We start from the raw sequence: 24,749 nt of genomic DNA, 5'->3' as shown, positions 1-24,749 counted from the left end.
GCTTTGGCCCTCTCATTCATATTGGCTTCCCGCATAACCTCCCCTGGAAGCCCCACAACCTGAGCTACTGTATGAGTCACGAGGAGCAAGGTAGCCCCCATTCACAGAGGGTGGAAACCCTGGTTGTTCTTGTCTTCCACGCTCACGACCACTTGAATAAGTATTACTTTGGCTGCTTGAGTAACCTTCCGGACCTCCTCCATATCCATCTGTTGTATTGCTATCATAGCGACTGCTTCCACCGTAAGTCACAGGGGCCCTTTGTGCTGCTGGTGCACCACGGGAGTCACCTGTGAAGTTAATGATTCATAAACTAAATTTAAACATTACAAATTTTTCTGGTATCATATAACATGACTTAAAGTGCTAAATATTTGAAAAGATAAGCTTTATCTGTCTCTGCTATGAAAATATAAACTATGTAGCAACAGTGAAGGGCTTTCACATTTATTTAAAAGAGTGAGCAATATTTTTCAGCCTCAGTAGTTTATTTTAAAGTAAATGTTATTTTCTGAAAATGGACTGAAATTCTGACCTTCATAATGTTCCTATGCTTCATACTTTTAACAGCACTCTACTGATTATTTGAAAATGTTAAAATAGGGGCTTCCCTGGTGGTGCAGTGGTTGAGAGTCCGCCTGCCGATGCAGGGGACACGGGTTCGTGCCCCGGCCTGGGAGGATCCCACATGCCGCGGAGCGGCTGGGACCGTGGGCCACGGCCACTGGGCCTGCACGTCCGGAGCCTGTGCTCCGCAGCGGGAGAGGCCACAACGGTGAGAGGCCCGCGTACCGCAAAAAAAAAAAAAGAAAAATGTTAAAATAGTTTTTCTGTAATGAGAAAAAAAGATGAGACTGTCAATTTACCCTTCATTGCATTTTAAGTGAGCTATTAAGAAAATAATTCAAAGGTCTTTAATTTATCAAAAAGGCCATGCTAAACATAGTTTTACCTTTGAGGAATTGAAGTAAAATTAGAGTAAACAACGATCTGGTTAAGTCTAATTCTATGATTTACAGGTTGTAACTGGACTCTTACCGTAACTCCCATATGAATCCCTGTAAGACCTTCCACTTCGATATTCAGAATAATCTCTATCACGACTTCCACCACAGCCATCACGATCACTAAATTTAAAAGAATGACATAGATTTAAATTACGTGTCACGATCACATAATTTAAAAGAATGTTTTTATTTGATAAAAACACAAAACTTTATATTACCTATGTTCTCCAGAGGGATGATCATTCCAAGAACTTGAATGTCCATAATAACGGTATGCATTGACTCTACGTGGTGGAGTATAATCCTTGCTGTCTCGGGAGCTTGGATAAGCTCTGCTTGAATAAGTTAAATAAAGCAGATAAAATTTTAAATGCAACTTATAATATCCAGAATATATAAAGAATTCACACAACAGAAAGACAAAAAATTTTAAACGGGCAAAGGACTTGAATATACTTTTGTTCAAGGAAGATACACAATAACCAACAAGGACATGAAAAGCTGCTCAACGTATTTATTATGGAAATGCAATTCAAAACCAAAATGAAATATCTACTTTGCACCTATCAGACTGGCTATAATTTTAAAAAAACAAACAGAATATATCAAGTGCTGGTGCAGATGCAGAGAAACAAATCATGTATGTGCGTGGCAGAAATGTAAAATAGTACAGGCTCTGTGGAAAAGATTAGCAGTTCCTTAAAAAATTAAAGAATTACTATATGTCCCAGGAATTCCATTCCTAAGTATATATACACTCAAAAAGAATTGAATACAGGTACCCAAATGCTTGTACAGGAGTATTCATGACAGCACTATGATGGGAATAACCCACACAGATGGATAAACAAACCATGTTAACCACACATAAAATGGAATATTTAGTCAGCCAAAAAAAAAAAAAAGATCCGAAGTAGTGATTCATGCTACAGCATGAATGATCCTTGAAAACATTTATGCTAAGGGAAAGCTGGATAATAAAGGTCACATAGTGTTTGATTCCATTAGTATGATATATTCAGGATTAGATAAATTCATAGATAAGGACACAGATGGGCACCTACCAGGGACAAGGCGGGAGAAAATGGGAGTGACTGCTTATTAATTTTATTTTGGGGTAATGAAATGTTTTGGAACTGAACAGAGCTGGTGGTTGCATAACACTGTTAAGTGTACTAAATGTTACTGAATTGTTCACTTTTAAATGTTCAATTTCGTGTTAGGTAAATTTCAGCAAGAACAACAAAATTAACCATGGCTTAATTCATATACTGTGTTTTTTCTTACCTATCTTTAGTAGCATAACCACCATCTCTTCGTGACATATAGCCAACTCTCCGAAAAGAGACTGGCTCTCTGTGAGGAGAAGCTCCATAATTTTGTCTTCCACGTGACACTGAGCCTTTAATTTAAAAATGCTTGTGTTTAAGTATCTCAAAATTGACAGTAATGTTTCGAAGAAAAATTCAAAAGTCTGATATCCTTCCTCTCTCCAAAATCATTTTAAAAAACTACTCCTTCTAAAATTCCATTTATGCACATTTTTGTTTCCCTTTAAATGATACCACTGAACATTTTATTTTCGGTACATCTCCCGTTCCCTATACATTTCACATACCCTTTCAATTACCAGCAGTAGGGAAAACTTCTCAAAATTTGAGCAAATAATTAATTTTTGGTAACTACTGTCACATATTCAATCACCAAGTGGTTGGCTCTCTCCTTTATGTGTACAACCTTAATTACTGACCTTTTATGATGATAGCAATAGTGACTTCTATTGTTTATTAGCAATAAAGGGCTCATTTGAAAAACACTGTACCACTTCCAAAATATGAAACTATCTCCCATAAATAATGTTCTCTTCATGTGTTAATTCTTATTCCTAATTCCTAGAGGTCACTAGGACGTTGTTTGTTCTCTTCTCTTGTTTGTTCACTAGGCTAACCATCTAATAATGGAAAGGGTAGGCTTCTTAGCTTCTGTTGTATTTGGAAGTCAATACCGTGCTACATTTGGCTTCATTAATATTCTACACATAAAATGGCAATTTGAAAATGACTGTTTCAAGTCCGTACCATATTAAGGATCAGAAAACAGTGCTAAAAAAGTTAAGAGCACAAACTACAGTTCATATGGCAAGTTTCAGTTATTGTTTATAATAATTAAATAAAAAACCAGGTGGCCAATATACATAGCTAAACTACTCTACAGACCAGAGCATTCTCTCACAGGACATAGTTTTCATGAAAATTCTGATATTGAAACTATGTGATAAAGAAGCCTACTAACCAAAAAGTGTTAGCAACAACTTAAATTAAGAGGAATTCTATAGCAAACATGGACATACAAGCAATGTTTTCCCCACTGCACTGCTAATCACCTACTACATGTATAATTAGAAACTAAAAGATTATTTCCCAACCACAAATCAATCAATAAATTAGTGATTGGTAAACATGTTCATATACTTCTCACTTTCCATTTTGCTTAAACATTCTGTTTAAAATAGCTCACTTTCATTAATAAGAATCAACTGTCTCTGCATTACATAGCATTTACCTTGTCTTCCCATCCCACTACTGCTTGGTCTTTGAGCAGATCTTTTAGGAGGAGGACCTCCACTTCTCGAAGATGGTCCTCTTTTAACTGGAAAGGGTCCCCTGGAAGAACTCGCATTGAGACTAGGAGTATATCCACCACAACCTGTGTTTAAATGAAATCTTTTTAGTTAACTAGAATCAACATTTTTTCATTGGTCAAGTTTCACTTATTGTTATAAATTTTCACTAAACAATTACCCCAGTCTTCAGCTTTCATATTTGTCTAAACCAGTAAGATTGTTTGCTCATATGACACATAAGTTAGTACAGTTCAAAGACTTACTGTAAAAGTCAGTTTGGAAAATCTAGCAAGAAATTCAAGAACCACTGGTATGAAAGCAGTTTGGGGAAAAGAGAGAGAGTACAGAAAAACCTGGATAAATTAAATGTAAACCTGAATTTTTGATCAGTTTAGGAGGAAGATGATAAGTTATTAGTTATATAATTCTGGTGTCAAGGAAGCTTTTTTTTTTTTTTTGCGGTACGCGGGCCTCTCACGGTTGTGGCCTTTCCCGTTGCAGAGCACAGGCTTTGGACGCGCAGGCTCAGCGGCCATGGCCCATGGGCCCAGCCGCTCCATCCTAGGTATAGATCAAAACATTAAAAATAAAAAAGATGAATAAAAAATGCATTACCTAACAGTTAAGTATATACATACAAACAACCCCCTTTGCAGGAGAATATCTGCTTATAACTTTACAGTTGGCCCAGTATCCCTAGTTCTGCATCCATGGATTCAACCAACCTTGGATCACGTAGTGATGTAATATGTATGTATTGAAAAAAAATCTGCTTGTAAGTTGACCCACAGTTCAAGCCTGTGTTATTCACAGATCAACTCTTAATGTTGATTTTTCAGTGAAAAGGGCTATGTTGCGTTCAATTTTAATAGTATTTAAGAAAGGCACATTAAATACTGAAAATTTATGTTGTACCTTTCTAACCAGAAAGATGTTTAGATATATTCCAATTCCCCTGTAGTGCCACAGGCAAGAAAAAATGAGTATTCTTACACATGGCAGAATACGAACTGGTAAACTTTTCTCAAGATCAAGTTAGTGGGAAAAGAACAAAACTATGTTATCTTAAAATGGGCACACCCTTTAACTGAACTTTCAAAAAACACTTCCTAAAATTCACACATCTAATTAACACAAAAAGAAACCAAATGTTTTATTTCTGAAGACTGGTTATGGTTAATAGGTGAAGCAAAGGTTGTTAAATATATGGAAGTTTTTGAAATACAAAGTGCTTTTCCTCCTTTTCTTACTAAGTAGAAAACTTCTCTGAAAAAATTCAAAAAATATATTTTCAACGACTTTCTCCTCTAATACACACAGAAAGAAAACATACATGTTTCTGAAGCAGAGGTTTTTACTCTTTTCCTGAATCAAAGACACCTTTTAGAATCTAAAGCCCTATTTATTTCCCTAAGGTATTTTCCCCCAAATGCAAACAACAGACCCAGGGAGGAAAGCCTCATATCAAAATGACAATGGAGATTTGCTTAGATTTCTGAACACATACACTTAAGACAAATACTGCAAGGTGAAACCTAAAATATGAAGTGTTTATCCCTGAATTGTGGATATTCTGAGTGACTTTTATTTTCCGCGGTGTAGTTTTCAAGATTCTCTAGTATTTTTATGATGCAATAAGTCTACTCTCAGAATAAAATTAATCAATGTATTTCTAATAGATTATTAATGAATCATTGACTTAAACTCATATAAAGTTATTGGCCCTAAAGTGAAAAATTCTAATGTATGATCGATAGTAGTACACTCTGTAGAAAACTTCTTGAAGAAAAGAGGCAATTAGTAATAATGGTAAAAGAGACTGAATTTAGTTTAAAATTTATGCTATTTCCCTGTAAGGTGATTAACTTTTTGCATATTATCTAGTTAAGTCATTTTATAACTACAATAAGTCCTTACAACTTAGAAATACTTCTGACTATCAATGTAATTCATCATCTAATAATTCTTACAGACTACTTTGCTCATAAAGGATGGAATAAAAACTGAGATGTTTCTATACAGTTAAACTTAACGATTTTTCGGTCCTATGGCTGCAGCCTTGTATTTTAAAACATTACCCAAGTGTCCTCCACGTGAGGGATGCTCTCTTGCTCTTCCATTTCCTCCTCTTCCATTTCCTCCTCTTCCATTTCGTCTTCTTCCATTTCGTCTTCTTCCATTTCGTCCTCTTCCATTTCCTCCTCTTCCATTTCCTCCTCTTCCATTTCCTCCTCTTCCATTTCCTCCTCTTCCATGTCTCAGATTTCTCAGATGGCCCCTGTTTCTTGCAGGAGGTTGTGGTCTCTGTTTACCACCGCTGTCAAAAGATGGTTTGTTGGCTCGCTCTACTTTAATAGCTTTTCCATCCAAAGACTAAAAAGATTAAGTATAACATTAGTAACATTACATCAAATTTATTTACTACTGCACTAGTTCAAGATCAGTATTTTTTCCACAAAGCAAACATTTTCTTCTGAAATGATTGTGTCCTTCACCATGCCAAATAAATGAGATTTAATTAGTAACAGTCTTTCAGTAAGTCATCCAACACAAAGTGTATGTATTGGCAGTTACAGCTCCCTGAAATGTCCTCTGGTATTAAAAGAAGATTAATACCTCTCACTTATCATGAGAGAATATACCCTTTTATTTTCTATAATGGATAACTAAACTCACTTCATTTCTGTACTTCTACCATTCAAAGTTTTCAGTGTCCCAAGGGTATATAAAAGTATACGTGTCATTTAAAAAATAAAATTATTCATTGGAATAATGGAATTATCCATTATTCAAAATGGTTATTCCTACTCTAATTATTTTTAGCATTTATTAAATATTAAGAGAAAGAAAAATTTCCAACATGATTGTTGTTCTGTATTTACTTCTAATAATTTCCCTGGTTTTTTTTTTAAATAGAGCACTTATCTGGTCCTTAACATCTCTTGCCTTATTCAATTGTTTAAACATGTCCCCAAAGAGTAACTTATTATAATACTACTTCATATTCTTATGTTTCAGAAATGCTTACATTTCTTAATCTTCCAACAGCTTCCTAAATTAACCTTCTATAGATGCCAAAGTAATTTTTGAAAACATAATGCAAATCATCATATAATTGCTCTACATAAAACACTCTAGCTGTTTCATGTTATTTTTGGAAAACAATTTTAAATGCTGAATTCCTACTAAGACTTCTGGTGGATATGGATGGGCCCTGGCCCAATACAAACAGCCTCAACAGCCATGTGTTCCCACCTTAGGGCCTCCTTTTCTGTTTCTGGGTCCAAAATATTTCCCATAGACTTATGAATGGCTGCCTCCCTCCCAACATTCAGGATATAACATTGTTAGATCTATATGTATAGAAATAGTGTCCACCACTCCCCTTAAGCTCTAATGAAATTACTTACTTTATTTCCCTTAATATTTTTCCATATGAAATTGCATTTATTTTTACTTGTATGCTTCTCATCTTTCACCCTAGAACACAAGTGTCCAAGAAAATAGGTATTTTGTCTTACCCACAACCATTAATCAATTGCTAAATCAATGCCTGCCAATAAAATATCTGTTGAATAAAGAAGTGAAGACTAATGTCTACACAGACTACGCGTTCTTGTGCTTGAAAACAAAGAAAATGGGGGTGGCGGATCACCATCAACTGTTCTTCATAACGCAACTCTATCTCTGCACCCAAAATAAAATCATGAGTCAAAGTCAACTTTTAGGTACTACCATACCTTAAAATATGAAAGTAAAGTAAAAGGGTCAACATGTGCCAAGTGCCTGCAGCATACCAGAAACCAAGCTACAGAAAAAGGGAATTAATGTATGTGTTCCACACTATGAGAACTGAGAAGCACTGGAGGTAATTTTAACAATTAACAATTCACAGTATGATGAATATAAAAAGATATTACCTGCAATATAAAATGGGAAAAATATTACCTACAATATAAAAAAAATCTTGGAGCAAATATGCAATTAAAAGTACAGTTTTGGGCTTCCCTGGGGGCGCAGTGGTTGAGAGTCCGCCTGCCGATGCAGGGAACACGGGTTCGTGCCCTGGTCCGGGAAGATCCCACATGCCATGGAGCGACTAGGCCCGTGAGCCACAGCCACTGAGCCTGTACGTCCGGAGCCGGTGCTCCACAATGGAAGAGGCCACAACAGTGAGAGGCGTGCGTACACACTCCCCCACCAAAAAAAAACGCCGAGACTTAAAAATAACAGTATGGGGGTTTTCCATGGTGGCACAGTGGTTGAGAGTCCGCCTGCCGATGCAGGGAACACGGGTTCGTGCCCCGGTCCGGGAGGATCCCACATGCCGCGGAGCGGCTGGGCCCGTGAGCCATGGATGCTGAGCCTGCACGTCCGGAGCCTGTGCTACGTAACGGGAGAGGCCACAACAGTGAGAGGCCCGCGTACAGCAAAAAAAAAAACAGAAACAGTATGGGATATTGGGGAGAGCTCTACAGGCTAAAACTTATTTACTTTTATGTTTGAATGCTAAAACAGGTTTAAAATATATTGTTAAAGCTAATGTTAATTTCAATCTCTTTCCAACCAGACAATCCAGCACTTATGTGACAAAAAGGAGAGTGAAGGCTTATATGGCATTATGTTAGTTTAAAAAATTAGAAAAAAGAGAAACAATCTAGAAATAGTATTAAATGGAGAACACAAAATATTATTAAAAGACTCTTACCTTTCCATTCATATCTTTGGCAGCATCCTTTGCATCTGCAGAATTCTCAAAAGTAATAAAAGCAAAGCCTCTAGACTTGTTTGTTACCCGATCCTTCATCAAAATAACTGTAATACACATAAATCTTTTTAATTTAAAATTTCACATAAAATTGAACTTTTCATATTTTCAAAATAATCAATCCTTTGACAATTTCTCATAAGGCCTCCTTAACTCAATTTGATGTTATGGACACAGTACAGTAACAACCTCCTGAAAGTTACTTAACACTGAAACAAAAAACAAAAACACATAAACCAAAAAAACCCTTTCCATTTTATATCATTTCCAGTATTTTAAAAATAGAGTCAATAATTTCAACCATTCTACAATTAGCATATCTCTTCCCATTTCATGTCCTATGACCACAGTGTATTTAAAAAGCCCTGGGACTTCCCTGGTGGTCCAGTGGATAAGACTCCACTTTCCCAATGCAGGGGACACGGGTCTGACCCCTCTTCAGGCAACTAAGATCCACATGCCGCATGCCACCCGGTGTGGGCTTGATCCCTGGTCAGGTAACTAAGACCCTGCATGCTGCAAAGCACAGGTCGGGGGAAGAAAATAACGCTGCTTTTTTCCCTTCTCAGTAGTAGGAGCCCCTAAGGTGTACACTTTCCCTCATTGCCCAGTGCTTTCCTAATAAAAAGTAGAAACTTAAATAAAAAGTGCTCATGTGTTAAAAACAGAAAAAGCATTATAACTTAGCTGTCCAGTGGTGTATGTTTAATACACATTTGCTTTGAATAGATACATATATTGGTTCTAAAAATTACCTTCCATAATGTGACCATATTTCCCAAATACCACTTCCAGAGAATTTTCATTGGTGTCAGCATGGAGGCCTCCTATGAACAGTTTCCCAGGCTGATCTGCTTCCACCATTTTTCTGTAAGTAATTAAAAATATATCTTTATACTCATAGCAAAAAATACATTATAAGCCAAAAGTATCAAACTATTACACCTGTTTAAAACTCAAGTAAAGTACCCAATATCAGTGAAATTATTTGCCATTTCTTACTTAAAAGAGAGGAAACGTGAAACACAAAGCAAAATAAGCACTGGCATAACAAATGCTCCACTTTTTATAGATCTCTTACAAAAACCTGTATGTAAAAATCAGATTAGAAGGCAACTGTAAATTCTTTTGAGCTGCAGGGTTCAACGCTTCATTTCCAAAAAACAACAAAAAAATAAGCAATAAAAAATGCTCCTGGATTCTACACATCTAACAGTTAATAAGTTTTATGAACTGTGCAGAAAATACCTTAAACATTGTTTTCAAAATTTTCCCATCTACTCACATTTTTCTTGATTATGCATCAAATACTGTTTAAACTTCAAAAATGGTAAGTCATAAAAGCAAAGGAGGGAGTTACATCCTTTACTGAGGGAAATTTAAACTGTTTTACTTATACTGAGAGACTTTAAGAAACACTGGTTCAAAGAGAGTAACATACTTTATGTGCAAAATTAAAATCTGACGGTTTTTGTCAAGTGAATCAACATTTTGACATCTGATAACTAAAGTTACAGGTTTTAAATCATTTAAGTTAAAATAGTTAGGCATCTTGCCTCTATTGTTCAGTACCTCTGCTTTCACAAAGAAAACCCGTAAGGAAAAAAAAAGTGCACGCGGAACAAAATGGCGCCCTGGCGTACGCTCCACTACCCGCAAGTGAGAGAAAAAAAAAAACTTAAACAGCAAAGAGGGTACGCGTTAATCAAAGGTAAAGTTCTCAGTCCGCCTCCAGGTGTAAACAAGTTAAACAGCAAAGAGGGTATGCCGCTAATCAAAGGTAAATTATCTACTCGGTATTCCCTCCCACAGCATTTCAAACCTATCTCCACCCCTCTCCCCACCTTCTCAATTCACGGACAAAAGCCAGGAACTTCACTGGCTTTCCACTGCTGCCTTGGGAACTGATTATCTGGAAGAACAAAACTTAAACGTACTGTTCAAGAACAACTGATAGACTTCTGGAGACAGTGTATATTCAGACATATGTCTACAAACACAACTTACTCGGCTCTTAAATCTTACAGAGAAAGCCTGAGAGAAAAATCAAAATCTGAATTACCATGCTTTCTCTGGGAACAGGAGAAGATACAGGTATCAACTCTTTCTCCTGAGGTATAAATTATTCTCTCCTCCCTAAAATGCCGAATTCCTTACCTTACTTTGTCCTCTTCTTCAGAAGTCTTCCTCCCGCGTCTCTTCAGACGACCGCTAAAGAAACTAACGGTCAAGAGCAAGCGCTCTACTTATAGAAAGAGGATGAGGAACGGGACGTAGCGCTGGGTGGACAAACGGATGAGCCGCACTGGAGTTAGGGAAGATGAAAGATGTAGAGGTGGGGGAGGGGTGAAGAGAGACACTCGCGAGAGCAACTGGCGAGAGCAACTCGCGGGAGAAACTCTGAAGAAAACTGCAACGACACAATGTGTTCTCTACTTTTTTACTGCATACATTTCCCAGTTGCTTTAATTTAATCAATATAAAGGAGAAGGGCTTTCCTGGTGGCGCAGTGTTTGAGAGTCCGCCTGGTGAGACAGGGCACATGGGTACGTGCTCCGGTCCGGGAAGTTCCCACATGCTGCAGAGCGGCTGGGCCCGTGAGCCATGGCCGCTGAACCTGCGCGTCCGGAGCCTGTGCTCCGCAACAGGGGAGGCCACAAGGGTGAGAGGACTGCGTATCGCAAAAAAAAAAAAAAAAAAGTAAAAGGCAATTTGGGGGAATAATGTGAATTTCCATATAATCAGTAGGGAGAGTTCAGGGATTTTTTGATACATGAGAAATGGGGAGGACCAGATCATGAAGCATTTTGCTTGTTATGCAAATATGCTACCTACTTTATTTTTTAGTGGAACTGTTCAAATAATTTTAAACAGAAACGTGAATGTCTACAAGATAAAATGCATATGGTACTTTAATATGATACAAAGGAAGGCAGACAAAAAATAATCTAAGCTTCAAAATTTAGTAGTTATATGAAACTGGGGAAACTACCTAAACTCTTAAATTTACCCAGTCTACAGAAACAAGATGATAAAGAATGATCAGATAGGGTTATTGTGAGGGAAAATGATGTACTCAGCACAACGCCTAAAAACATAACTCAGGGTTCAAAACAAAAGTGTGGAAATACTGTAATTGTTTTATATTAAGTGGGAGCCTGAGATTAATTTGTAATCCTGCCTTTCTTAGAGACTGGTCAAAATCATGATACAGTTTTTTTTGTTTTTTGTTTTTTTTTTGCTATACGCCGGCCTCTGACGTTTGCGGTCCCTCCCATTGCAAAGCAGAGGCTCCGGACGCGCAGGCTCAACTGCCATGGCTCACGGGCCCAGCTGCTCCGTGGCATGTGGGATCCTCCCGGACTGGGACACGACCCCTTGTCCCCTGCATCGACAGACGGACTCTCAACCACTGTGCCACCAGGCAAGCCCCGAAACTGTTTGTTTTCAATTATGTTCCTTTGCATATTTTGTATAAAGTAAATAATCATTGTATACTTTCACTAATAATAAGCCTAAAAGAGCATAGGAAGACATGACAGAACACACACACGATTGGAGTGAAGAATAATTATTAACAAAAAGATATGAAAAATAATTAGTAGAAATCTTTGGTGGATAACAAATGATTTAACAGAAGACAGTTTACCAATAATTATTCAAGAAGAAGTAGAAACCCCAGACGTAAATTATAGTCAATTCTAGGGGATAGGTGAACTTTTGCTAAAAAAGCTAGTATACTGATGACAAATATAAATAAATGCTATTACTCAGATGACAAAGCTTGTGTGTCAATACTGTTTACAGACGTAACCTCTAAAGATAGCATGCACAAAATGTATGACAATACAAATGGTAATGAATTAGGAACAGGGCCCCTTCCTTTCTGGGAATAACTACTGCAGACTAACTGGTCAAATAAAAATGTCTAATAAATATTTTGGGCTGGCTACTATAGGAAGTGCTTCATTTACCTATGAATTTAACTATCTCATTTGATTATTGCCACAGTCCTATTGACTGCTATTCTTATCCTCATTGTACAGATTAAAAACTTTTTTTCTCAGGTATGTGCAAGACTTTTTGAAGAAGAAAACAGTAGAATTCTTTGAAATACTTGAAAAATGACTTGAGCAACTGGAGATGGATGTTCTAATATGACTTCCATATGACCTTAAATAATATGTAAATAATATAAATAATGTGAATGAAAATTATAAGGTTATCTCATATATATGTATATATGTATTAAGGTATTTATATTTATGTATGTATATATCTGTGTATATTACATATTTACTTATATATAATCTGTATATACATATTACACATATTGCATTCTCAATTAGATTTTTAGAGTTTATTTAGAAGAATTAACATTCAGAAATTTAGAGCATATTCTAACAAATGGCATCCTTTCTGGATATTAAAGAGGATTATAAAGCCATGGTAAATGGAATGATTTAGTGAACACACAGAAAAGTAATAATCAGAAAGCATGTCCATAATAATAAAGGAACAACTGGTAATTTTAAAGTGTTCTCGATAAAACAGAAGGCAAAGCGCAATCAATACATTTTGCTATCAAATTTTTAGATAATATTGTGGGTAGAGGAACATGTTGGATATGTTGCATCTGCATGGATAGATTCAAGACTGCATGGATAGATTCAAGAAGCAAAATTCAGACTATAGGAGACTATATGGGATAATCAATATGGATTTATAATAAATTGAAAAAAATAAAGAATCGAAGGGGAAAACTGTTTTAGAAAACAATTAAAAACATTTGAACCAATTGCAAAGTTCAACTCTTATTTGCATTTTATTTCAGTGAAACTGAAAACATTTTTAGTTTGCCATTTATGAGAAAAATGGAAATTTGAACATACTTGATATTTTATGATTTTTAAGACATTATTAATATCTTTGTGGGTTTTCTCTAGTAATGTGATGGCCTACAATTGTCCATTACATATCTACTGACTTGGCTTGACCAAACTGTAATCAGCCTTCGCTCCTCCTCACAGTGTACTAAACTTTGACCTGTCCCTCAACTTCGGGGAATCACTAATATACTAAGGTCAGAACATATTCTGTAACAGCTTATTCTGAGAATCAGCTGGCAGGGGAAACATTTTCTATTAAAATACCCCTATTTTACCTCCTGCTCACCCCTCTGCTTCTGTCCCACTAGGTTTCTGCTGCCCTTGCTCATCCTTTCCTCTTAAAAAATACTTTTTCTACTTGATGTTGAAATACTTGAAGATTCTGAAATCAAAGTGTTCTTCTATTCAATCGTCTTTGTGAATAAACTCTTTCCTTACCTAGGTCTTAATTTGGTTTTCAGTTTTCTAGTGCTATGACGCAGATAAAGTGTTGAGAGCCTTTTGATCTTTATCATCCTGACCAACAGTGCTGCCCAAACCGGAGGGGTTCCAGCCCAGGATTTGTGTCTCAAATGAAAAAGTGTAAATGTTACCCTTGAGTAGAACTCCACCCTAACTGAGGCCTTAAACGGAGGTGTTCTCTCTCTGTTGCCCAGGAGTGGATAGCACCATGAGACAGATAGTTCTTGACAGATAGTTCTTGTTCCCCAAGAACATGGCACCAAGCAGGTGACATCAGGAGTTAGTCAGCTTCTACCCAAGACACTGGAACAAGGTCCCCAGCTTCCAGGAATTCCTTATCTTTCTACCCTCACCGTTTTAACTGTCTTTCTTTGCTGATCTTTCATCTCTGTCACCTCCACCATCACTTTTGCTATCTGTATAACTGATCCTATTACAACTGTAGCTCTCCATGATAAGCCTCACGTTGTATTACCTAGTTTTAAATTAATTTTTCATAGGAGTAGAGTTGATTTACAATGTTGTGTTAGTTTCTACTGCACAGCAAAGTGAATCACTTATATGTACATATGTCTCCCCTCTTTTTTAGATCCTTTTCCCATATAGGTCATTACAGAGCATTGAGTAGAGTTCCCTGTGCTATACAGTATGTCCTTAGTCTCTGTTTTCTATATAGTAGTGTGTATATGTCAATCCCAATCTCCCAATTTATCCCTCTCCCTCCCTTCCCCCCTTGGTGTATTACCCCTCTTTATCTTCTTCCTTACATGAGCTGTTTCCCCCGTAAGAATTACTCTGTCCCTTCAAGGAGCCCCAGATGTATAGTATTCCTTCCCATCATTCAGAGCTAAACCTCACAGTCCTACTTCTGATTGATTTTATCTACCCACTTTCCTTTGGAAACCTGCAGTTTTCCCCAAATTGCTATACTGTCTCAGGTTTAAGGGCATTCTTTGTGTTGACACTTAGTGAGGGGGAACTTTAGATTTTCTCTGTAGACTTCAATACTTTTTAGAAAAGGCAATGCATATTTCCACTGTAACATAACCAACAGCTGTTTCAAAGATCTAGGTATTTTAAATTATACTACGTTGCCACCAATACAAATATTTACACTATTATTACGGGAGGTCAAAGTACATATTCCTTACCTTGTTCTTTTAATACAGTATACTGAGAAGGTCCTAAATACAATTTAACCTTTACTTGGAACTGTGTCCTGCCATCAAAAACTTGGGAACTTTCCTCTTCCAAAATGGATGGGACAGTACTTTCATCAAAAGGGTCATATGAACTCTGAAGTATAAACCCATCTGACAACCATTTTCATGAACTCTAGGTAACTCCTAATGAGACATATTTATGACTACTTTGCATATTAGTATCTTTCTGCCAGATGAGCTGGTATCTGTTATCTAGCTAATTAGTCCCTATCAAATCTTTAACTAGATTATCTTCTTTCCTCACGTTAACTACATTTTTACCTCTGATTTAAGTTTTCTAGGAACCTGATGAATCTACAAAGACATGTGACAACTACAACTTAGGTGCAGAATTCCACCCAACCATGCATGTGACCTTTCTTGGTCACGAGGTTCTCAAGAAGCCTTAAAAAAAGAGTAAGAGATTGAGAGTTCAATTAAAAATTTGACTATTGCAGCAGAAGACAAACAAGCAACCTTTATTCTTGGAGCTTGTGCTGTGTAGGCCATTTAGAAAGGTCACCAAAACTCCTGCATCTTCCATGTTCTCCTTTAGTAAATAACTATGACTGTGGGCAATCTTATCGAAACTACCAACATCATCACCAGAGAACTCCAAAACTCCACTGAGTATTCCTTCATAATTGACTGGCATTGAACATGATTCTGGCTTCCTGCCTGTGGCCATTCTGTTGTAGCTGGAAGTACCTTCTCTGCATGTTTGCTGAAACCTCTCTGTTGTCTATGCCATCACCAAAACATTCAGACATCTCCTGAGCTTAGTCTTCTATGGTATTGTCCCTCGTTCCTTGAACTGAGTCTGCTTACCCTCAGGAATGTGTAGATCTCCTGAGCTGAGTCTGGACCTCTGAGGAGGGTCTTTGTCACCTAGGGTGGACCTAGGTTTCCTTGTGTTGAGTGTGAACATGTTCAGGTATTGTTTGGAGATAACTGAGCTGAGCTGATTGGGTCCCTGTGCTGAGTCTAAATGTCTTATGTGGATTTGTCATCTTCTGTGTTAGTTTTTCGTGCATCTTTATGTGGATGGAAGATCCATAATTTGAGCTGGGAGCCACCTACCATGAAATTTGAGGTCCTCGATCTAAGTGTGGCTATCCTGAGAATATCTGGTTTACCTGCGGTTTTTAATGGGCCCAATAGGTTTTGGTTCCCTGTTATGGGTATGGGTATACTGTGGTGGGACTCGGTCTTCATATAAGGGTCTAAGACCCCTGTGATGTGGCCTGGGCATGCCTTAACTGAATTGGGGTCTCATAAGGTGGGTGTGGGATCTGTTAACGTAGATCACTGGCCCCCAAACTGACTCTGGGTCACCTGACTTGCATCTGCAGTAACTACAGGTGCATTTGTGTTCTCTGATTGTGGCTTGGGATCTCTTGAGCTTACCTGGGGTATCTGAAGCTGTCTGTAGTCCCCTGAGGTGGCTATGTGATCCCTGAGCTGAGTATGCACCCCCCTGGTGTGGGTCTGGGGATTTTGTGAGTATCTGAGTCTCTGTGGTGTTTTTTTTGAGGATGTCTGATAGACTTCTGGAGACAGTGTATATTCAGACATATGTCTACAAACACAACTTACTCGGCTCTTAAATCTTACAGAGAAAGCCTGAGAGAAAAATCAAAATCTGAATTACCATGCTTTCTCTGGGAACAGGAGAAGATACAGGTATCAACTCTTTCTCCTGAGGTATAAATTATTCTCTCCTCCCTAAAATGCCGAATTCCTTACCTTACTTTGTCCTCTTCTTCAGAAGTCTTCCTCCCGCGTCTCTTCAGACGACCGCTAAAGAAACTAACGGTCAAGAGCAAGCGCTCTACTTATAGAAAGAGGATGAGGAACGGGACGTAGCGCTGGGTGGACAAACGGATGAGCCGCACTGGAGTTAGGGAAGATGAGAGACGTAGAGGTGGGGGAGAGGCGAAGAGAGAAACTCGCGAGAGCAACTGGCGAGAGATTCTCGCGAGAGCAACTGGCGAGAGCAACTCGTGGGAGAAACTCTGAAGAAAACTGCAGCGACAGAATGTGTTCTCTACTTTTTTACTGCATACTTTTCCCAGTTGCTTTAATCAGTATAAAGGAGAAGGGCTTTCCTGTTGGCGCAGTGGTTGAGAGTCTGCCTGCTGATGCAGGGCGCATGGGTTGGTGACCGGATCCGGGAAGATCCCACATGCTGCAGAGTGGCTGGGCCCGTGAGCCATGGCCGCTGAGCCTGCGCATCCGGAGCCAGTGCTGCGCAACGGGAGAGGCCACGACAGTGAGAGGCCCGCGTACCGCAAAAAAAAAAAAAAGAAAAAAAAGTAAAGGCAATTTGGGGGTATAATGTGAATTTCCATATAATCTAGGGAGAGTTCAGAGATTTTTTGATACATGAGAAATGGGGAGGACCAGATCATGAAGCATTTTGCTTGTTATGCAAATATGCTACTTTATTTTTTAGTGGAACTGTTCAAATAATTTTAAACAGAAACATGAATGTCTACAAGATAAAATGCATATGGTACTTTAATATGATACAAAGGAAGGCAGACAAAAAGTAATCTAAGCTTCAAAATTTAGTAGTTATATGAAACTGGGGAAACTACCTAAACTCTTAAATTTACCCAGTCTACAGAAACAAGATGATAAAGAATGATCAGATAGGGTTATTGTGAGGGAAAATGATGTACTGAGCACATTGAACACAACGCCTAAAAGCATAATTCAGGGTTCAAAACAAAAGTGTGGAAATATTGTAATTACTTTTATATTAAGTGGGGGCCTGAGCTTAATTTGTAATCCTGCCTATTTTCGAGACTGGTCAAACTCATGATACTGCTTTTTTTGGGGTTTTTTTGCTGTACGCCGGCCTGTCACCTTTGCGGCCCCTCCCATTGCGGAGCACAGGCTCCGGACGCGCAGGCTCAGCGGCCATGGCTCACGGGCCCAGCCGCTCCGCGGCATGTGGGATCCTCCCGGACCGGGGCACGACCCCATGTCCCCTGCATCGACAGACGGACTCTCAACCACTGCGCCACCAGGCAAGCCCCGAAACTGTTTGTTTTCAATTATGTTCCTTTGCATATTTTGTATAAAGTAAATAATCATCGTATATTTTCACTAATAATAAGCCTAAAAGAGCATAGGAAGACATGGCAGAACACACACACGATTGGAGTGAAGAATAATTATTAACAAAAAGATATGAAAAATAATTAGTAGAAATCTTTGGTGGATAACAAATGATTTAACAGAAGACAGTTTACCAATAATTATTCAAGAAGAAGTAGAAACCCCAGACGTAATTTATAGTCAATTCTAGGGGATAGGTGAACTTTTGCTAAAAAAGCTAGTATACTGATGACAAATATAAATAAATGCTATTACTCAGATGACAAAGCTTGTTGTCAATACTGTTTACAGACGTAACCTCTAAAGATAGCATGCACAAAATGTATGACAATACAAATGGTAATGAATTAGGAACAGGGCCCCTTCCTTTCTGGGAATAACTACTGCAGACTAACTGGTCAAATAAAAATGTCTAATAAATATTTTGGGCTGGCTACTATAGAAAGTGCTTCATTTACCTATGAATTTAACTATCTCATTTGATTATTGCCACAGTCCTATTGACTGCTATTCTTATCCTCATTGTACAGATTAAAAGCTTTTTTTCTCAGGTATGTGCAAGACTTTTTGAAGAAGAAAACAGTAGAATTCTTTGAAATACTTGAAAAATGACTTGAGCAACTGGAGATGGATGTTCTAATATGACTTCCATATGACCTTAAATAATATGTAAATAATATAAATAATGTGAATGAAAATTATAAGGTTATCTCATAATATATGTATATATGTATTAAGGTATTTATGTTTATATATGTATATATCTGTGTATGTATATTACATATTTACTTACATATCACATGTATATACATATTACACCTATTGCATTCTCAATTAGATTTTTAGAGTTTATTTAGAAGAATTAACATTCAGAAATCATTTAGAGAATATTCTAACAAAGGGCCTCCTCTCTGGATATTAAAGAGAATTATAAAGCCATGATAAATGGAATGATTTAGTGAACACACAAAAAAGTAATAATCAGAAAGCATGTCCATAATAATAAAGGAACAACTGGTAATTTTAAAGTGTTCTCGATAAAACAGAAGCCAAAGCATAATCAATACATTTTGCTATTGAGTTTTTAGGAAATATTGTGGGTAGAGGAACATGTTGAATGAGACTGCATGGATAGATTCAGAAGCAAAATTCAAACTATAGGAGACTATATGGGATAATCAATCTGGTTTTATAATAAATTGTAAAAAAAATAAAGAATTGAAGGGGGAAACTGTTTTAGAAAACAATTAAAAACATTTGAACCAATTGCAAAGTTCAAACCTTATTTGCATTTTATTTCAGTGAAACTGAAAACATTTTTAGTTTGCCATTTACGAGAAAAACGGAAATTTGAACATACTTGATATTTAATGATTTTTTAGAAATTATTAATATCCTTGTGGGTCTTTTTCTAGTAATGTGATGGCCTACAATCGTCCATTACATATCTACTGACTTGGCTTGACCAAACTGTAATCAGCCTTCTCTCCTCCTCACAGTGTGCTAAACTTTGACCTGCCCCTCAACTTCGGGGAATCACTAACATACTAAGGTCAGAACATATTCCGTAACAGCTTATTCTGAGAATCAGCTGGCAGGGGAAACATTTTCTAATAAAATACCCCTACTTTACTTCCTGCTCACCCCTCTGCTTCTGTCCCACTAGGTTTCTGCTGCCCTTGCTCATCCTTTCCTCTTAAAAAATACTTTTTCTACTTGATGTTGAAATACTTGAAGATTCTGAAATCAAAGTGTTCTTCTATTCAATCGTCTTTGTGAATAAACTCTTTCCTTACCTAGGTCTTAATTTGGTTTTCAGTTTTCTGGTGCTATGACGCAGATAAAGTGTTGAGAGCCTTTTGATCTTTATCATCCTGACCAACAGTGCTGCCCAAACCGGAGGGGTTCCAGCCCAGGATTTGTGTCTCAAATGAAAAAGTGTAAATGTTACCCTTGAGTAGAACTCCACCCTAACTGAGGCCTTAAACGGAGGTGTTCTCCTCTGTTGCCCAGGAGTGGATAGCACCATGAGACAGATAGTTCTTGACAGATAGTTCTTGTTCCCCAAGAACATGGCACCAAGCAGGTGACATCAGGAGTTAGTCAGCTTCTACCCAAGACACTGGAACAAGGTCCCCAGCTTCCAGGAATTCCTTATCTTTCTACCCTCACCGTTTTAACTGTCTTTCTTTGCTGATCTTTCATCTCTGTCACCTCCACCATCACTTTTGCTATCCATATAACTGATCCTATTACAACTGTAGCTCTCCATGATAAGCCTCACGTTGTATTACCTAGTTTTAAATTAATTTTTCATAGGAGTAGAGTTGATTTACAATGTTGTGTTAGTTTCTACTGCACAGCAAAGTGAATCAGTTATATATACATATGTCTCCCCTCTTTTTTAGATTCTTTTCCCACATAGGTCATTACAGAGCACTGAGTAGAGTTCCCTGTGCTATACAGTATGTCCTTAGTCTCTGTTTTCTATATAGTAGTGTGTATATGTCAATCCCAATCTCCCAATTTATCCCTCTCCCTCCCTTCCCCCCTTGGTGTATTACCCCTCTTTATCTTCTTCCTTACATGAGCTGTTTCCCCCGTAAGAATTACTCTGTCCCTTCAAGGAGCCCCAGATGTATAGTATTCCTTCCCATCATTCAGAGCTAAACCTCACAGTCCTACTTCTGATTGATTTTATCTACCCACTTTCCTTTGGAAACCTGCAGTTTTCCCCAAATTGCTATACTGTCTCAGGTTTAAGGGCATCCTTTGTGTTCACACTTAGTGGGGGCTCTGTGCATGTTTAGCAGTAAACATTAGGGCAGACGGGAAGGGCGCCCACTTCCTCTTTTCAGCCTCTCCTTCAGAGCCTAATTTCTTCACCCAAGTGCTGGATCCATCTTCAGGACATTGAAGCACACACGTAGCCACGAACTGGTTCCCAGTGGCCTCCCACAGCTGCCTGAGGGGGAAAGAGAAACCAGCTGAGGACAAACACCTACAGAGCAAAGGGAGCCCTGGAGCACCTCTCTAAGCAGGCGACCCGGGGACACGCGAACCAACCTGAGAGCTCCAGGAAGAGGGAAGCGTGTCCCAAGTCGGCTGGGTCCCTAGCACCTTGTCTTCCTGTATGGTGCCACAGACAGGGGCACAGGGAATGGAATCGAGCCTGCATGCTCCCCACGGTCAACCTGTCGAAGGCAACCGGGAGGAAACAGAACACAGGTGCACGTGACTCAGCTCCCACTGCGCCCACTTTCAACCACACCGTCCCATAGGCAGGCAATCGTTCCAAGAACAACCCGTGGAGCTAAATGTGCATGTGGGCTAGATCCACAGAGGGGAGGCGGGGGACAGAAAACAACTGGAACAGTAAACAAGGGGGCGCTGACCAAAATCCTTTCTCGTGGAAACACGTACGTGTAGAGTTCTGCTCAGGTACCTGCCCGTGTGTGGTGTGTGTATGGGGGGAGTAGGGGGGCACGTGATGCACGTGCGTGCTCAGGAATAGGCACGACTACTGTCATGCATGCGTGGACGTTGGGATGGACGCGGGGACGTGGAAAAGCTTAAAGAGCTCATAGAACGTACGTAAACTGTGGGCCAGTTGAAGCCCCCAGGCCAGGGAATCCAGCCCAGAGATCCCACCCCTGGAGCAAAGTGTAAGTAGCATCACACGCCAGCACCCTCGACCAGGGGCTGAGACTAGAGGGAGGAAGAAAGCACCTGTGGAAGGACAGGGAAGATGCAAAGTAAATGAGAATCATAAAGGGCCCGATGCCCAGGCCCAAAGAGGAAAGACCCACCCTCCACCCCTCCAGCCCCACTCCCATCTCAGCTACAGCCACCTTTATCTCCTTCTCCAGTGCACGAGCAACCTTTCCCCCACCCCTGTGTAGGCCCTTGAGAAACACCTGGCCTTTTTTCCGTAAGGTTTGGCACACCGACCCACACCGAGGCATAACCGACTGCCTCACACTGATTTTGCTGGTTTAAGACATCACTCTAATGTTCTGACAACGCTTGTGGCTCAGGAGTATGGCCGTGATGGCTTAGCTGGATTCTACCCCTGCTCCCCTGTCCCACAAGACTGGGGCGAAGGGCTGGGCTGGGCTGTGATCTCATTTAGAAGGTGGACGAGAGCAGAACCACTTTCACAGGGCATCCTTAGGGTCGGCAAAATTCACATCCTCGGGTTGGCAGTGGTGACGGCATGCATGCGTGCGTGGTGGCCCTCGACTGGGTGCAGTCCTCAGCACCTCAGTGTGTGCGCACGTGTCCAAATAAAGTTTCTGGCGTTCCCCAGTGCCACCAAAGCGTGTCGTCCCTCTCTCGGTCTCTCAAAAGACAGGATGGCCGAGTCAACTTCGTCTCGTGCCATGTGTCAATGTCCGTTCCCGGAGGGACGCTTGTCACCTTATATTGGCTAGCAGAAAGGCAATTTTTGCCTGCCACTCAAGCGTTTGAAAGGCACTATGCAAACGTGTGTCACACAAAGTCCGAGAACCCGTGGGTGCCAATCACAGACGAGGAGAGCTCTTTTGGTGCCAGGCAAGGTAGAATTTCTCGGAGAGTTTAAGTATCCAGAGGGGATCCCAGGAGAGTGGGCCACAGAGGGAGGGAGCGGATACATACAGAAACAAGAACGCGCGCACGCACACACACACACACACACACACACACACACACACACACAGAGAGAGAGAGAAAGACAGAGGGGAGACAGACACTCAGACGGAGCTCTTCACTGCGTGGCTTTTCTGCTCTTGAGCAAAGGAATTCAAGTCGAGCACAGAGCTGGGTTTGCCGGACACTCCCCTCTCATGCCACAGAGCTTCGGGCTCTCTGTCCCCTGGAAGAAAAGTATCCAGCAACTTCGGCCACCATGCATTTCCTTGTACATTTTCTGAGAGTTCCCAGTGGTTAAAGGTCCCGAGGCAAACCGGATTCTCATTTTCTGATTTTGGAGCGGGAACTCCTGGCTCCAACTGGCACAGGCCACATAGGTATCACAGGGCACCTGGGCACCCCAGACACAAGGCCGGAGGCCTCCCTGGAGGCGAGCTCCTTGCGGAACCTGGGCTGCTAAGTCCGGGGTGCAGAAGGGGTGTTTTGGGGGACCCGGCAATTCCGGAAACCGACCTGTTTCCACAGGGCGAGGGGTGAGGCAGCCGAGGGTGACGCCCACTGTCCTCGCCTTGATTGGTCGTGATGGGGCCGAGCGGCCTGGGCGTGGCTTGGAGCAGCTTCCTGCCACCTGGACACGCATGCCTGGTGTCCAAAGCTCCTGCGCATGCGTTTCAGCTCTCTTCACCGCAGAGGCTCCTGGGAACGATTCAGTCCGTAGCGAAGCGCGATTGTAGTCGTTGGGTCTGCGTGGTGCTAGGCCCACGTGCTGAGCTTCTAACTGCCGCACCTTCGCCGCTGCCCCAGGCCAGAGCCAGGTCCGCATGGGCAGTGAGGCGGAACCCGGGGTCATCTTAGGTGTGGGAGGGGGTCCTCAGGAAGCAGGGGCCCGCGGGTCCCCAGGTGTGGTGCGGGAGGTGGGTAGGGTGCTGGCCCTAGCTGATGGGTGGGGCGAGGAGGCCGCCATCTTTAGCGGGCAATGCGCGGCCCTGTTGGAGGGAGAGGTGGCGCGGATCATGGAGGTGTTTTGGCAGCCTGTGGAGGACATGATGGAAGAGCTGGAGGTGGTGGCGGAGAAGCAGCAGCAGCAGGTGGTGGCGGAAGAGCAGGAGGAGAAGCCCCAGGAGCAGGGGCAGGAAGAGCCAGGGCCGTCCCCGAAGAGCGCCTCGCTGGAGGCGCTGGAGGCGCTGAAGGTCTTGCAGTTACAGCTGGAGCCTGTGAATGCGGAGTGCAGCCGACAACACTTTCGTCTCAAGGTCACAACACTTCGGAGGCGGAAGCCTTATCTGGAACACAGAAGCACCATCATCCAGAGCATCCCTGGCTTCTGGGTCAAAGTTGTATCCTTAATTTTGTATTTGAGAGACCACGTTGTGGCCGGGCTAGTGCAAGGGGTACCTAACATAGCGGGCCGTTTGGGTACCAAAATGTATCCGTTGGATTGTGCATTGTGGGCACACTCAGGGAAATGTGATCCTGAAATTGTGGGGGCATGCTGATTTTCTGCATAGCAGGAAGTAAGACTAGGGCTTTAGTTGCAGAGGTCCAAAAAGGTATCGTCATTAGTACCAGGGCCTCTGGAGACACAAGAGTTGTCTTGTGCACAGGTTCTTCTTGGAATAACCATCAGGGAAACGGAGGTGAGAGTGGGGAGTTATGAAAGCGCATCCTAGTTAGAGCCAGGAGTGTTTGCTGTGCGGAAGTAAGCTTGTTCTGTCCAGATGGAGATCAGGGCCTCCCTCTCAGAATCGGAGGCTCCCTGTTTTAGTGCAGATATGCACACCCCGAGGGGCTCATTGTTCCTTCATGCAGTCTGTATTGAAGGAATAGGACTAGATGCTAGTGGGGCCTTGAGATCAGACATTCCCAGGCCGCTGTCCGGGCTCGCTCTGTTCTCCCAGCCCTTTCACCTCCGGCATCTAGAGGCTCCTTGACGTAAAGCAGTTTGTGAACCACCCCCGGATGTCGGCCATGATTAGCACCCAAGATAAAGACATGCTTAGCTACATGACCAACTTGAAGGTCAGGCTGGGGAGGAGAGGG

The 24,749-nt window shown here is 40.7% G+C and overlaps 2 protein-coding genes across 2 annotated transcripts in view; one reads left to right on the top strand and one right to left on the bottom strand.

Annotated features, from left to right (window-relative positions):
• On the bottom strand, nucleotides 1–9,262 carry LOC137217821 (RNA-binding motif protein, X chromosome-like). The gene is made up of 9 exons (XM_067724784.1): nucleotides 9,154–9,262; nucleotides 8,339–8,445; nucleotides 5,891–6,003; nucleotides 5,709–5,770; nucleotides 3,570–3,713; nucleotides 2,295–2,409; nucleotides 1,226–1,351; nucleotides 1,039–1,127; nucleotides 1–290 (listed from the first exon to the last, which is right to left on the bottom strand). Exons 1-9 carry the CDS (start codon nucleotides 9,260–9,262, stop codon nucleotides 13–15), a joined length of 1,143 nt encoding a protein of 380 aa, XP_067580885.1. The 3' UTR covers nucleotides 1–12.
• Nucleotides 9,263–23,530: 14,268 nt separating this feature from the next.
• LOC137217888 (testis-specific Y-encoded protein 2-like) overlaps nucleotides 23,531–24,749 on the top strand; it is a 97,895-nt gene continuing 96,676 nt past the window's right edge. Inside the window, exons 1-2 of the mRNA XM_067724888.1 lie at nucleotides 23,531–24,046; nucleotides 24,651–24,728. Of these exons, the coding sequence (XP_067580989.1) occupies nucleotides 23,531–24,046; nucleotides 24,651–24,728 (594 nt within the window). The remainder of the gene's footprint in view (nucleotides 24,047–24,650; nucleotides 24,729–24,749) is intronic.

Source organism: Pseudorca crassidens, chromosome Y (genome assembly GCF_039906515.1).
Source record: "Pseudorca crassidens isolate mPseCra1 chromosome Y, mPseCra1.hap1, whole genome shotgun sequence".
Lineage (NCBI taxonomy): Eukaryota > Metazoa > Chordata > Mammalia > Artiodactyla > Delphinidae > Pseudorca > Pseudorca crassidens.
Note: the sequence above shows the minus strand (reverse complement) of the source record. Positions and strands in the feature narration are given on the sequence as shown.

Bases quoted from the DNA above. Each gene is read 5' to 3' on its own strand.
- LOC137217821 (XM_067724784.1), bottom strand. From the start codon at position 9,262: ATGGTGGAAGCAGATCAGCCTGGGAAACTGTTCATAGGAGGCCTCCAT. The intron at 6,004-8,338 runs GTAAGAGTCTTT...TAATCTTTTTAG, and splicing joins CCAAAGATATGAATGGAAAG to TCTTTGGATGGAAAAGCTAT. The intron at 1,352-2,294 runs GTAAGAAAAAAC...GCTTTATTTAAC, and splicing joins GGTTATGCTACTAAAGATAG to TTATTCAAGCAGAGCTTATC.